The 15572-nt window shown below is 37.9% G+C and overlaps 1 protein-coding gene across 1 annotated transcript in view; it reads right to left on the bottom strand.

Annotated features, from left to right (window-relative positions):
• The window catches only part of CRYZL1 (crystallin zeta like 1), a 74817-nt gene that overhangs the window by 13843 nt on the left and 45402 nt on the right, over positions 1 to 15572 (bottom strand). Inside the window, exon 9 of the mRNA XM_007941268.2 lies at positions 1465 to 1563. Within this exon, the coding sequence (XP_007939459.2) occupies positions 1465 to 1563 (99 nt within the window). The remainder of the gene's footprint in view (positions 1 to 1464; positions 1564 to 15572) is intronic.

Raw genomic sequence — 15572 nt, 5'->3', positions numbered from 1 at the left:
AAAAAAAAAAAAAAAAAGGTAAGGCAATTTTGGCATGTCTACCATCTGCTAATACCAACTGTAAGGCAACATTGATTGAAAAACAAATTCCACCTTCAGAGATGTGAAAATATGAATGGCCATCTTAATATTGATGGAATTTGACAGTGCTCAATAAATATAATTATTGTATTCATGATGATGATATCTGAATAAGATTAACTGGGATATGTGTCTTGTTCCTGCTGCAAGGCATGTACATGTATCTGAGATTGGATAGCTGATGAGTTGGTGCATTTATGGAGAGGCTAAAAGGTGTATACAAAATAAACAAGAAAGTCATTGGTGTGTGGTGTCACCTGATAAGAATTTTATTTCCACATGTGATACTGACCAACTTTTTATTGTATTAATAATGACATTATAGATATCTGTTCTGCTAACATCCAAGTTAAACATTTTACTCTCAGCATCAACACTGAAATCAAGTGGTTATTATAACTGTTCTTAGTTGGTAATGCCAGAATTCTTATATGTAAAGTTTTCATGGAAAAAAAAAAATTTGCTTCTAGAATTTCCACATGTCAAGACTTCTATCCTCTGGATATGTTCTCTTCCATTCTACTGTTGCATGTTGTCTTTAAACTCTCCACATTTAAAAATAACTAATTCTTCCCCAAAGTAAAAACAGAATAAAATGGAATGCTCAGAAAGATAGTCATACTTACACATAATTATTGAAATATCTTTTTGAAAAAAATGAAGTCAATGAAGTATACATTTACTTCCACTGACAAATTTTTCCTCTCATTTCAAATCTTAAAAAATACTAGTTAAAAGGAAAACATAAACTGGCCAATTCCCACAATAAAAGATGCATTTACAGTATAAAAGGAAGCCCTTTATAAGTTTGTGAAACTTATCCTTATGTGTTATGGCACCAACCAAGTGTGTACTGATTAGGTGTTAAACAGATATTGGTTAAACTAAAAAAGTTCAAGGAAGGTGAAAATGGAACCAATTGCTGTGTATTTTCCACATAGAGACTGCAGAAGTCCACCCCCCAACAGAAAGTAGCCACACACAGCAGAAATGCCTGAAGAAGCCCTGAAAATATGTGTATCATCTGGGAACTGCTTACAAGATCATGTTTGTAGGTTTCTTATAGAAGCATGTCATTTTTAACTTAAAATCCAAAAGTAGCCTTGTTATAAAATTTAAGAACTATGACAAACAAAAAATTAAAAAAAAAAAGATAAAAAAAAATGAAGAACTATGTAGCTAATCTTGTACTTTAAAAGGCAAGCATGTTCTCTCTTCCAGAGAAAGAGTTTACAATGGGATAAAGTGAAAAAGTCCCATTAAGCAGAGAAACTTAAATATATAAATTATTAGTTAAAACAACAACTAATCATTCAATTTAATAATAATTTCCCAGTTATCTGAAATTCATCAAGCTAAACAAATTACACAGGTTATACCAACCTCCGGCATCTAGGACAATATCAACTCCCAATCCGCCTGTTTCTTCCAAACAGCTTTCAGCAACATGGACTTTCCCATTAGATATATCAATCACTCGGGCTGTAAAGAACAGGAAATCAGGTTATAAATGGTTCTTTATGTGATCAACACAAAGAAATCAAGGAAAAAGAAAAAGCAAAGCAAATACGTTATCTGTCCTCTGACATGAGTTAAAGGTCAAATATTTAACAAATTTAAATAAGGAAAATATTAACCCAACTTATACTTTCTAATCAATTTAACCACCACTCATCTGTCAGTCTGTCGTACTGTGGTGGCTTGTGTGATGCTGTGATGCTGGAAGGTATGCTGCCAGTATTTCAAGTACCAGCAGGTCACCCACGGTGGACAGGTATGAATGGAGCGTCCTGACTAAGACAGCCTGGGAAGGAGGGGCCATCCACTCCTGAAAAAATTGGCTACTGAAAACCTTATGAACAGCAGTGAAACAATGTCTGATATAGTGCCGAAAGATGAGTCCCTCAGGTTGGAAGGCACTGTAAATATACCTGGGGAAGAGCTGCCTCTTCAAAATAAAGTTGACCTTATTGACGTGGATGGAGTAAAGATTTCAGGACCTCCATTTGCTGATGTGGCATGACTAAATGTCAAAAGGAACAGCTTTGAAAGATAGAAACAAAGAAGCAACACCACAACACCAGTAGCTGAAAAATATGGCCTCGGTGATAGAAATGATGCCAGAGACCACATGATAGAATTTTGGAAGACCAATGACTTATTCATTGCAAATATATTTTTTTCAACAACATAAACAGCTACTATACAAGTGGGCCTTGCCAGATGGAATACACAGGAATCAAATTGACTATTATCTTTGGAAAGAGGCAGTGGAGAAGTGCAATATCATCAGTAAGAACAAGGCTAGGAGGTGACTGCGGAACAGACCATCAAATGCTCATATGCAAGTTCAAGATGATGCTGAAGAACATCAAACAAATGCATGAGATCCAAAATATGACCTTGATTATACCTCATCTAAATTTAGAGACCATCTGAAGAACAGATTTGACACACTGAACACCAATGATTGAAGACCAGATGAGTTGTGGAATGAAAACAAGAACATCATGCATGAAGAAAACAAAATGTCATTAAAAAGACAAGAAATAAAGAAAAGGCCAAAATGGGTATCAGAAGAGATTGCAAAAATTGTTCTTGAATGGAGAGTAGCTAAAACAAATGGAAGAAATGATGAAATGAAAAAGCTGAACAGAAGATTTCAAAGGACAGCTTGAGAAGACACAGTAAGCATAATAATGAAATATGTAAGACCTGGATTAGAAAATCAAAAGGGATGAAAATTTTGCTTGGCATTTCTCAAGCTGAAAAAGCTGAAGAAAAAAAATTCAAGACTTGAGTTGCAATATTGAAGGATTCTATAGAAAAATATGGAATGATTCAGGTACCAGGAAGAAATGTTGCATTCAACCACTTCAGGAGGTAGTATACGATCAATGGGTATTCCATCAGTTTGTGGGGCCTTGTTTTACCATCAGGTACTGCTCAAAGAAGTCCAAACTACACTGAAGAAATTGGTGAAAAACAAGGCCCCAAGAACTAATGGAATACCCATTGAGAAGTTTCAACAACCAGATGCTGCACTAGAGGTGCTCACTCATTTATGCCACGAAATTTGGAAGACAGCTTAGCTGAACAACGACCGGGAGAGATCAATATTTGTGTCGGTTTCAAAGAAAGGGATCCAACAAAATGTGGAAAGTACTGAACAATATTTTTAAAAAATCACGTGCAAGTATAACTTTTTGGAAGATAATTGCAACATGGCTACACCAGAACACTGACAGGGAACTGTCAGAAATTCAAGCTGGATTCAGAAGCAGGCATGATACGAGGGATATCATTGCTGATGTCAGAAAGACCTTGGTTGAAAGCAAAGAATACTAGAAAGATGTTGTGTTAGTTAAGGCTATATGTCAACTTGGCTGCACCTGGTATTGAGTGGCTGGACAGGTGGATGCAGTTGTTCCCCATGATGAGAACAGTAATCAACTCCATGGTAGAAACTGCTGGAGCAGCTGAGTAGCTGCCCTAGGAATGTGGTCAGCTTCTAGTATATTAGAAGTAGCTTGGAAAAGGACTTCTGGTAAGATGGAGGAATAGGCAGACAAGCTACACAGACCCTCTTCATCAAAGAAAAGAAAAAGCAACTGACACAGATACAGAAGATAATCCTGGAGCTCTGAGCTTTGAAAGGAACAATACAGAAATGGATTAAACTCCAACTAGTACAAGAAACTGAATGAAAACAGTAAATAAGGAAATAAATGGAGCTGCAGACTGTCAGCTATCTTGATGGCATGGACAGCCTGAATATTTCCAAATGGTGTTAAGACCTGAGAATTAACCTAAAAATCGGCCTTGTTCGCCAAGGGCTGCCTGGATGACTGTGCTGGGGGCTGATGACTAAAAAAGGGAAACAGAAAAGAAGGAGACAAACTGAGCTGTGGACTTTCAGCTGTCTGGAGGGTCCAGTTATTTTGAATATTTAAAAGTGGTGACCTTTTAGGTTATTTAAAGTAACAGCATTCTTGTTCAGATTCCACAGACCTAAGAATAAGTTCCGCTTGCTAAGGATAACATGGACATATGGGAGGCTGATGACTGGAAAGCAGAGAGGTGGGGAGTGCATAAGCGCTGCCAACTAGCAAACAGAGGAGCACAGTATCCTGCTTACTCAGATAACAGACAAAGAAAACAAAACTCTTGGGTGAATCACTCCAACATACAATCACCAAATAAATATAAACACAAAAAGTCACAATGTCTCAGAGACAACAGATCATCAGAATGCACAAAAAAAAAAGCAAGATAAAGTAGTAGAAACAAGAGACCATGGTAAAGACCTAGAAGCCCTCCTTGAGGAAGAAGTAGCATTGGAACTCCCTGATAAGGAATTCAAAAGAATTACATTTAGTTACCTTCAACAGACTGAGAGACAGATCAAGAAAAATACTAACAAAAATTGAGGAAACACAGAGAAAAGTCTAGAACAATACAAGAACAAAATGACAAAATAAATGAAAAATTAGGAATGATAAAAAATCTAGATAGAAATTCAGAAGATTAATAAAAAATTTCAGAAATAGATAACACACTGAATGGTCAAAGGAGTAGAATCTAATCAATGGAAGACAGAATTAGTGAGATTGAAGATAAATATGTCAATACTTCTTTGGAAAAGGATCAATCAGAAAAAAGATCACAACAAAATGAAGAAAGCCTAAGATTTATGTGGGATACCATCAAGAGGAATAACCTAAGTGTTATTGGAATTCCAGAACATGAAGAGACAAATAAAAACCATGGAGAAAATTGTTGAAGATTTGTTGGAAGAGAATTTCCCTGATATGATGAAAGATGATATATCTATTCAAGAAGTTCAACGAACCCCAAACAGAACGGACCCCAAAAGAAAATCACTAAGACATATCATCATCAAACTCACCAAAACCAAAACTCAAACTCACTACCATCAAGTCGGATCCAGATCATAGCGACCCCTCCTTGGGTTTCTGAGGTGGTATCATTACAGAAGTAGATTCCCAACCTTCCTTCCGAGGAGTGGCTGGTGGGTTTGAACCACCTGCCTTCTGGTTAGCAGTCAAATTACTTAAGCACTATGCCACCAGAGCTCCAAAAACAAAAAAAGAATCCTGAAAGCAGCATGGGAAAAAATGAAGTTACCTACAAAGGGCAACCAATAAGACTAAGCTCCGATTTCTTGACAGAAACCATGCAGGGACAAAGGCAATGGGATGGTACATATAAAACCCTGAAAGAAAAAAAGCTTCCAAGAATTACATACCCATCAAAATTGTCCCTCAGATATGATGGTGAAATTAGGACATTTCTAGGTAAACAGAAATTAAGGGAATTTGTTAAAACCAGACCAACCTTACAAGAGATGCTAAAGTGAGTCCCTTGGACAGAGAATCAACAACAGCAAGCAACTACCTACCATTAATGCACATCATGACATAACCCAGAAACCAACCCAGTTATGGAAGTATCCAATGCAAATAAGTGAAAACAGGGAACCAGAGACATCAATAGGCAAATGAGGATAACTACAAACCAGAAAGAGGGAAAAAACTGTGTAGTTATAGAACTTCTAAATGGTGAGGAAGTCAAGACAATTCTAAGACAGAATGGACTATTCTAAACTTGGTAAGAAAATAATAAATCACAGGGTAACCTCAAAGAAAAATGAAAAACTTTCACATCAAAATGAAAAAGAGGACAAGAGCAAATATTTAGCAAATACCTAAAACACTGCCTCAGAAGCCCAAGGAGGGGTCGCAATGAGTTGGGTCCAACTCGATGGCACATAATAACAACAACAACAACAAAACAACAGCAATGAAGTAAGAGATAACATGATCCATTAACAAAATTATGTCAGCACAGAAAACTAAATGGAACAAACAAATCAGCAACACCATGAAAAAACATATAACAAAATGACAGCAACAAATTCATACTTGTCAATAATTACACTGATTGTCAATGGATTAAATGCACCACTCAATAGACGGAGAGTTGTAGTCTGGATAAGAAAAATCAATATTCTATCTACAAGATAAAGACAAAAATAGACTAAAAATCAAAGGCTGGAGAAAGATATATCAAGCAAATGGCAACCATAAAAGAACAGGAGTGGCAATATTAATTTCTGATATAATTAATTTTAAGAGAAAAAGCACCGTAAGAGACAAGGAAGGACAGTATATAATGATTAAAGGATCGATTGAACAAGAGAGCATAACCATAATAAATATACATGCATCCAATGAAAGAGCACCAAAATACATAAATCAGACTTTAACAGAACTGAAAAGACAAAGAGATGATTCCAGAGTCATAGTAGGATACTTCAATACACCACTTTCCATCAAGGATAGAACAATTGGAAAGAAACTCAACAAAGACACAGAAGAACTAAACAACACAATCTACCAACTTGACTTTACAGACATGTACAGAGAACTTTACCCAGTAACAGCACAATATACATTCTTTTCCAGTGCACATGGAACATTCTCCAGGATAGACCATATGGTTAGGGCACAAAGCAATCTTCAATAAATTTAAACCCTGAAATACTACAGAGCATCTTCTCAGATCACAATGCTATAAAATTAGAAATCCACAATAGCAATATCCATGGATGTGGTGTGCTAAATTACCTGGTATGGCTTTTCTACCCATAAGTCTTTGTAAACTCCATGGTAGAATTTGCTGTGAGCAACTGAGGAGCTCCTGATTGTTAAAGTTATCCACCTGGGGTATTTCTGTTGAGAATGGCACAGAGCAATGTTCTGGGAAGTTCACTCTCTCTCAGGTGCTTAGAATTCTGATGTTATGATTGATTAGTTTGGCCACTCTGCCAGGCTCAAAAGGAGCCCTCCTAGAAGCAGAAAGGGGTCTCTATTCTATTCTTTGAAAGATGTGCTGCTGAGAGAAACATGCTCCTGAGAGACATGCACTGCGGAGAAAGAGACGCCAAGAGACACGCATTGCTGAGAGACACCGAGAGATACACACTGCTGGGAGAGAGACTGAGAGAGACTGTTGGCTGAGAGATGGTGGGCTGAGAGAGATAGGGCGTTGTTCTTGAAGTTGAATTGTAGCCTGATGCTTCCCTAATAAACCCCATAATCTGTGAGTTCTGTGTAACCAGTGCAGCGAATTATCAAACCCAGCAGAGAGGGGGTTGGTGCTGTGGGAGGAATGGTTGGTGTCAGGGTTGGTGAAAGGGCTGGAGGGAGGTGGCATGTCTGGCCTTGCAGGAATAGGCCTTGGGCAACTGATGGTGATTCTGTCTTCCTTTTGTGGGGTTAGAGGAGGTCTGAAGATGCGGTCTCCCTGCCCCTTTGGCAATGGAAAAAGAGCAAACACATGGAAACTGAGTAACACTCTCCCTGAAAATGATTGGGTAATAGAAGAAACGAAAAATGAAATAAAAAAAAAAATTCCTTGAATCAAACAGAAATGAAAATACAACATACTAAAATCTTTGGGACACAGCAAAAGCGGGGATCAGAGGGCAATTTAAAGCAATAGATGCTCACAACAAAAAAGAAGAAAGCCAAAATCAACACCTTAACCCAACATCTCCAAAAATTAGAAAAAGAGCAGCAAAAAAAAAAAAAAAAAAGCCTAGAGTCATCAGAAGAAAAGAAATAATAGATTCAAGCAGAAATAAAGGGAACAAAATAGAAAAACAATACAAAAAATCAACAAGATTAGAAGTTTGTTTTTTTGAAAAGATTAATAAAATTGACAAACCACTGGCAAATTTAACAAAGAACAAGAGTGAGAGCATAGAAATAACACAAGTAAGAAACTAATTGGGTGATGTTACAACAGAACCAATAGAAATAAAAAGGATAATATCAGGATACTATGACGAACTGTACTCCAACAAATTTGAAAATCTAGAAGAAATGGACAGATTTCTAGAAACACACTACTTACTTAAACTAACACAGACTGAGGTGGAAAATCTGAACAGATCCATAACAAAAGAAGAAATTGAGCAGGTCATAAAAAACAATTACCACCAAAAAAAAAAGGCCCTGGCCTAGATGGTTTCACTCAAGAATTCTACCAAATGTTCAAAGAACTGACACCAGTACTACTCAAACTATTCCAAAACACACAAAAGGATGGAATCCTTCAAAATTCATTTTAGGAAGCAACCATAACCTTTATACCAAAACCAAGAAAAGACATGACTAACATGGAAAACTATAGACCAATATTCCTCATGAATACAGATACAAAAATCTTCAACAAAATCCTAGCCAATAGACTCCACCAACATATCAAAAAAAGTAATGCATCATGATCAAGTGAGGTTCATATCAGGTATGCAAGGATGGTTCAGCATTAGAAAAACAATCAACATCATCCACCACATAAATAAAGGAAAAGAACCACATAATCACATTAATCAATGCAGAAAAGACATTCGATAAAATCCAACACCGATTCCTGATAAAAACTGTCAGCAAAATAGGAATAGAAGGGAAATTCCTCACTATAATAAAGTGTATTTGCAAAACCAACAGCCAACATTATTCTCAATGGAGAGAGACTGAAACCATTCCCCTTGTGAATGGGATGCCCTCTATCCCACTTCTATTCAACATTGTATTGGAAATCCTAGCCAGGGCAATAAGGCAAGAAAGCGAAAACAAAGGCATCAAATTGGTAAGAAAGAAGGAAAACTATCCCTATTTGCTGATGATATGATCTTATACATAGAAAACACAAGAGACTCAGGAAAAAAAAAAAAAAAAACTACTGGAACTAATTGAGAGATTTAGCATAGTGGCGGGATACAACAACAACATACAAAAATCAGTTGGATTCCTCTACACCAGCAAAGAGACTGCTGAAAAGGAAATAAGGAAATCAATACCACTTACAATAGCTACCAAACATATAAAATACTTAATAAATCTCACTAAGGACACAAAAGATCTCTATAAAGAAAACCACAAAACACTACCTGAAGAACCTGTAAGATACCTATATAAATTGAAGAACAGACCATGCTTGTGGATAGGAAGATAAAACCTTGTGAAAATATCAGTACTCCTCAAAGCAAGCTATGCATTCAATGCAATCCCAATCCAGATATCATTGAAATTCTTTAAGTATATGGAAAAACCAATCACTAATTTTATACGGAAAGGACAGAGACCTCAAATAAGCAAAGCACTACTGAAGAAGATGAACAAAGTAGGAGATGTCACACTCCTGGATCTCAAAATCTACTATACAGCTACACTAGTCAAAACAGCCTACTACTGGTACAACTATAGACACACAGACCAGTGGAACAGAATTGAGAACCTAGAAATAGACTCATTGACCTATAGCCAGCTGATTTTTGACAAAGGCCTGAAATCCATTAAATGAGGAATAGATAGTCCTTTACAAATGGTGCTAGTGAAACTGGATATCCATTTGCAGAAAAATGAAACAAGCTCCATACCTCACACCATACACAAAAACTAACTCCAGATGGATCAAAGACTTAAATATGAAACCTAAAACTATAAAGTTTCTTAAGGAAGAAATAGGGGCAAACTTAGGGGCCCTCATTTATGGTATATACAGACTCAAGCATAACCCAGAATGCACAAACAGCAGGAGATAAACTAGATGAATGAGACCTTCTAAAAATTAAATTTTTTATGTGCTTCAAAAGACTTCTTCAAAAGAGTAAAAAGATAACCTACAGATTGGGAAAAAATATTCGGTAACGACACATCTGACTAGGGACTTATCTCTAAAATGTATAGGAAACTCCAACACTTCAATAACAAAAAGATTAACAAATCCAATTCAAAAAAGGGCAGAAGACATGAATAAACATTTAACAAAAGAGGATATTCAGACATCCAACAAACACATGAAGAAATATTCACAATCAATAGCTATTAGAGAGATGCAAATCAAAACAACGAGATACCATCTTGCCCCAGCAAAATAGCAACGTTCAGTAAGACAGAAAGTAACAAATGCTGGTGAGTATGTGGAGAAATTAGGAGTCTCATACAGTGCTGTTAGGGCTATAAAATGATACAACTGTGGAAAGCAGTATGGCAATTCCTTTAAAAGTTAGAATTATACCATTTGATCCAGCAATCCTATTACTAGGTATACATCCTAAAGAAATGAGAGCCAGGACAAGAACAGATACATGCAAGCCTATGTTCATTGCCAGGTAAGTGAGCTGAGTGCCAAGAAGTGGGTGTTTTAGAGCACCCAGGGGCAAGCTGGGTAAGCAAGCTGGGTGCTGTGGAAGGTGGGTATTATGGAGTACCCGGGAGCAGGCTGGGTAAGTGAGATGGGCACTGGGAAAAGGCTGGGTATGTGAGCTGGACTCCACAGAAGGCAGGTGTTTTGGAGCACCTGAGAAGTCATGTAAATGAGTTGGGTACTGCAGGTGGGTACTGGAGTGGCTAGGGGAGACCAGAACTTGAGCAGAGCTGTTTAGAACAACTAAGGGAGACAAACTTGTCTTTCAGTTTGTTGTACTATGGTGGGTTGTGTGTTGCTTTCAGGCTGGAGGCTATGCCACTGGTATTTCAAATGCCAGCAGGGTTACCCATGCTGGGCAGGTTTCAGCGAGGCTCAGAAGAAATAGGCCATCCACTTCTCAAAAGAACTGGCCAGTGAAAACCTTATGAATAGCAGTGAAGCACTGTCTGATATATTACTGGAAAACTATGAACAGCTCTGAAACACTGTCCGATATAGTGTCAGAAGATAAGCTCCTCTGAATGGAAGGCATTCAAAATACAACTGGGGAAGAGCTGCCTACTCAGAGTAGAGCCAACCTTAACGATATGGATAGAGCAAAGCTTTTGAGACTTCCGTTTGCTGATGTGGCACATCTCAAAATGAGAAGAGACAGCTGCAAACATCCATTAATTATTGGAACATGGAATGTACGAAGGATGAATTGAGGAAAATTGGAAGTCGTCAGAAATGAAATGGAACACACAAAGATCAATATCCTAGGCATTAGTGAGCTGAAATGGACTGGTTTTGGCCATTCTGAATCAGATAATCATATCATCTACTATGCTGGGAATGATAAATTGAAGAGGAATGGCATGGCATTCATCATCGCAAAGAATGGATCAAAATCTATGCTGAAGCACAATGCTACCAGTCATATCCATACGCCTATAAGGAAGACCAGTTAATATTACTATTATTCAAAAATATGCACCAACCACCAAAGCAAAGGCGAGGAAATTGCAGATTTTTACCAACTTCTACAGTCTGAAATTAACCAAACGTGCAATCAAGATGTGCTAATTATCACTGATGGTTGGAATGCAAAAGTTGGAAATAAAGAAGAATCACCAGTAGTTGGAAAATATGGCCTTGGTGACAGAAATAAAGCTGGAGAGTGCACAACAGAATTTTGCAAGACCAATGACTTATTCATTACAAATACCTTTTTTCAACAACACAAACAACAGCTATACATGTGGACCTTGCCAGATGGTGTACACAGGAATCATACTGACTATATCTGTGGAAAGAGGTGATGAAGAAGCTTAGTATCTTCTGTGAAAACAAGGCCAGGAGCTGACTGTGCGACAGACCATCAACTGTTCATGTGCAAGTTCAAGCTGAAGCTGAAGACAATTAAAAGAAGGCCATGAGAGCCAAAATATAACCTTGATCATATCCCTCCTGAATCTAGCGACTAGCTAAAGAATAGATTTGATGCACTGAACACCTATGACTGAAAACCAGAGGAATTTTGGGATGACATCAAGAATATCATTCATGAAGAAAGCAAAAGGTCATTAAAAATACAGGAAAGGAAGAAAAGACCAAAATGGATGCCAGAAGAGACTCTGAAACATGCCCTTGAATGGAGAGTAGCTAAAGCAAGAAAAGAGGAAGAAATGACAAGATAAAAGAGCTGAACAGAAGATTTCAAAGAGCAGCTCGAGAAGACATACTCAATTATCATAATGAAATGTGCAAAGACTTGGAGTTAGAAAACCAAAAGTGAAGAACAAGTTCAGCACTTCTGAAGCCAAAAGAAACAAGGAAAAAATAAGCCTCACGTTGCAACATTGAAAGATTCTATGGGCAATATATTGAATGGTGCAGGAAACATCAGAAGAAGATGGAAGAAATACACAGTCACTATACCAGAAATAATTGGTTGATGTTCATCCATTTCAGGAGGTGGCATATGATCAAGAACCAATGGTATTGAAGGAAGAAGTTTAAGCTGCACTGAAGGAACTGGTGAAAAACAAGGCTGAGGAATTGATGGAATACCCATTGAGATGTTTTAACAAACAGATGCAGCGCTGGAGGCACTCAGTTGGCCATACCATGAGATGTGGAAAACAGCTACCTGGCCAACTGACTGGAAGAGGTCCATATTTGTACCCATTCCAAAGAAGGTGATCCCACAGTATGTGGAAATTATCAAACAATATCATTAATATCACATGCAAGTAAAATCTTACTGAAGATTAATTCAAAAACAGTTACAGCACTATATTGACAGAGAACTTCCAGAAAGGGAAGGTGGATTCAGAAGAGGATGTGGAATAAGGGATATCATAGCTGATGTCAGAAAGATCTTGGCTGAAAGCAAAGAATACCAGAAACATGTTTACTTGTGTTTTATTGACTATGCAAAAGCGTTATATTGTGTGGATCAAAACAAATTATGTATAACACTGAGAAGAAAGGGAATTCCAGAGCACTTGACTGTACTCATGATGAACCTGTACATAGACCAGAAGGCTGCTGTTCGAACAGAACAAGGCGATACTGCATGGTTTAAAATCAGGAAGGGAGTGCATCAGGGTTGTATCCTTTCACCACACTTATTCAATCTGTATGCTGAGCAAATAATCTGAGAAGCTGGACTATATGAAGAAGAACATGGCATTAAGATTGGAGGAAGAATCATTAACCTACGATACGCTGACGACACTACTTTGCTTGCTGAAAGTGAGGATGACTTGAAGCACTTACTGTTGAAGATTAAAGACTATAGTCTGCAGTATGGATTACACTTCAATATAAAGAAAACAAAAATCCTCACAAGTGGACCAATAAACAGCATCACGATAAATGGAGAAAAGATTGAACTTGCCAAAGACTTCATATTACTTCGTTGTACAATCAACACCAATGGAAGCAGTAGTCAAAACATCAGACAACATACTGCACTGGACAAATGTGTTGCCAAAGACCTCTTTGAAGTGCTGAAGAGCAAAGAAGTATCGCTGAAGACTAGGCCTAACCCAAGCCATGGTATTTTCAATCACCTCTTATGCATGTGAAAGCTGGACAATGAATAAGGAAAACCGAAGAAGAGTTGACGCTTTTGAGTTGTATTGCTAGCGAAAAATGCTGAGAGTACCATAGTCTTCTAAAATAACTAACAAATCTGTACAGGAGGAAGTGTAGCTGGAATACTCCTTTGAGGTGAGAATGGCTAGATTTCGTCTCACCTACCTTGGTCATGTTGTCAGAACAGACCATTCTCTGGAGAAGGATATCATGCTTGGTAGGGTGGAGGGTCAAAGGAAAAGGGGAAGGCCATACAGGCTGCAATGATGGGCTCAGATATAGTAGGGATTGTGAGGCTGGTACAGGACCAGGTAGTGTTTTGTTCTGTTGTACATAAGGTAGTTATGAGTTGGAGATGACTGGACAGCACCTAACAACAACACCATGTTCATTGCAACACTATTTACAATAGCAAAAAGATGGAAATAACCTAGGTGCCTATTCACAGAAGAATGGATAACCCAACTGTGGTACATACACACAGTGTAATACTATGCAACACTAAAGAGTAACATAGAATCTGCAAAACACCACATAGCGTGGATGAACTTGGAGGACATTATGCTGAGTGAAGTAAGTCAATCACAGAAGGACAAATATAGTATTCATTACTGTAAAAAGTCAAGGAAAGGTTCATATACAGAAGGAAACTTTCTTTGTTGGTTACCACAGGTTGGAGGGGAAGAGAGGGAACAATGCAAACAAAACAAAACAAAACATGTTGAGTTCCTAACCTGTGTGTAATCTCATTTGAGAATAGTTTTCTTTGTTATGTTAACGAGCTCATATCCTCATTATAGGCGGTGGGTGGGGGGTGGGAGGCTTTGAGAAAATTTTCTAGCTTTTTGGTATGTCTGGATCCCATATTTATCTGAGTCTTCATTCAGCAGTCTGCAACGTTGCCTGCCGTTCTTGGGACTGTTTCCTGACTTGAGCTGCTGGCCTGTCATGTTGCTTAATAATCTTGGGATTGTGCCATTTTACTGGTTGACTTTGGATTTCTCAGCCTCAGCAGCCAGCAGCTGCCTAAGAGAAGTGTCCAGGTCCAGTGGTCCTGGAGTAAGAGGCATAGCTGAAGCCTAAGATCTAGCCCCTAGAGCTGGCACTCTGAGAACCTGGACTTCTAGCCTCTTAAAGTGTAAGAGAATAAAATCCTATTTGTTAGTCATCCATCTGTGGTATATCTGTTTATAGTAGCACCGGAGAACTAAAACAGATGTTTGCCTGTGTTTTAATGACTGTGTAAAGGCATTCAACTGTAAACATCTTTCTGGTATCCATAACAAATTATGGATGACACTGTAAAGAGTAGGAATTCCAGAACCCTTAATTGTGCCCATGAGGAACTTGTACACAGACCATGAGGCTGTGTTGTTCAAACAGAACAAAGAAATACTGCATGGTTTAAAATCAGGAAAATGTGTGTCAGGGTTTTATCCTTTCCCCATACTTATCCAATCTATATGCTGAGCAACTAATCCAAGAAGCTGGCATCAGGATTGGAGGAAGACTCATTAAAAAACTGCAATATGCAGATGACACTACATTGCCTGCTGAAAGTGAAGATTACTTGAATCAGTCACTGGTAAAGATCAAAGATTACAGCCTTCAGTATGGATTATACCTCAACATAAAGAAAACGAAAATCCTCACAAATGCACCAATAAGCAACGTTATTATAAATGGAGAAAAGATTGAAATTGCCAGGAATTTAATTTTACTTGGATGTATAATGAATGCCCATGAAAGCAGCAGTCAAAAAATCACATGAGGTATTACACTGGGAAAATCTGTTTTAAAAGACCTCTTTACAGTGTTAAAGAGCAAAGATGTCAATTTGAAGGCTAAGCTGTGCCTGACTCAAGCCATGGTATTTTCAATAGCCTCATATGCATGTGAGAGCTGGACAATGAATGAGGAAGAGTGAAGAACTGGTGCATTTGATTTGTGGTGTTGGTGAAGAACACTGAAAATATGCACTGCCAGAAGAACAAACATACCTGTCTTAGAAGGAATACAGCCAGGACGCTCCTTAGAAGCAGGATTGGCTAGACTTTGTCTAATATAGTTGGTCATGTTGTCAGAAAAGACAAGTCCCTAGAGAAGGTATCATGCTTGGTAAAGTAAAGACAGAGTCAGCAAGAAAAGGGAAGACTCTCAACAAG

The sequence above is a fragment of the Orycteropus afer genome, unplaced genomic scaffold (genome assembly GCF_000298275.1).
Source record: "Orycteropus afer afer isolate SDZICR_OR568_19922 unplaced genomic scaffold, OryAfe1.0 scaffold00078, whole genome shotgun sequence".
In the NCBI taxonomy this organism is placed as follows: Eukaryota; Metazoa; Chordata; class Mammalia; order Tubulidentata; family Orycteropodidae; genus Orycteropus; species Orycteropus afer.
The sequence above is the reverse complement of the archived record's forward strand: the minus strand, read 5'-3'. Positions and strand labels throughout refer to the sequence as shown.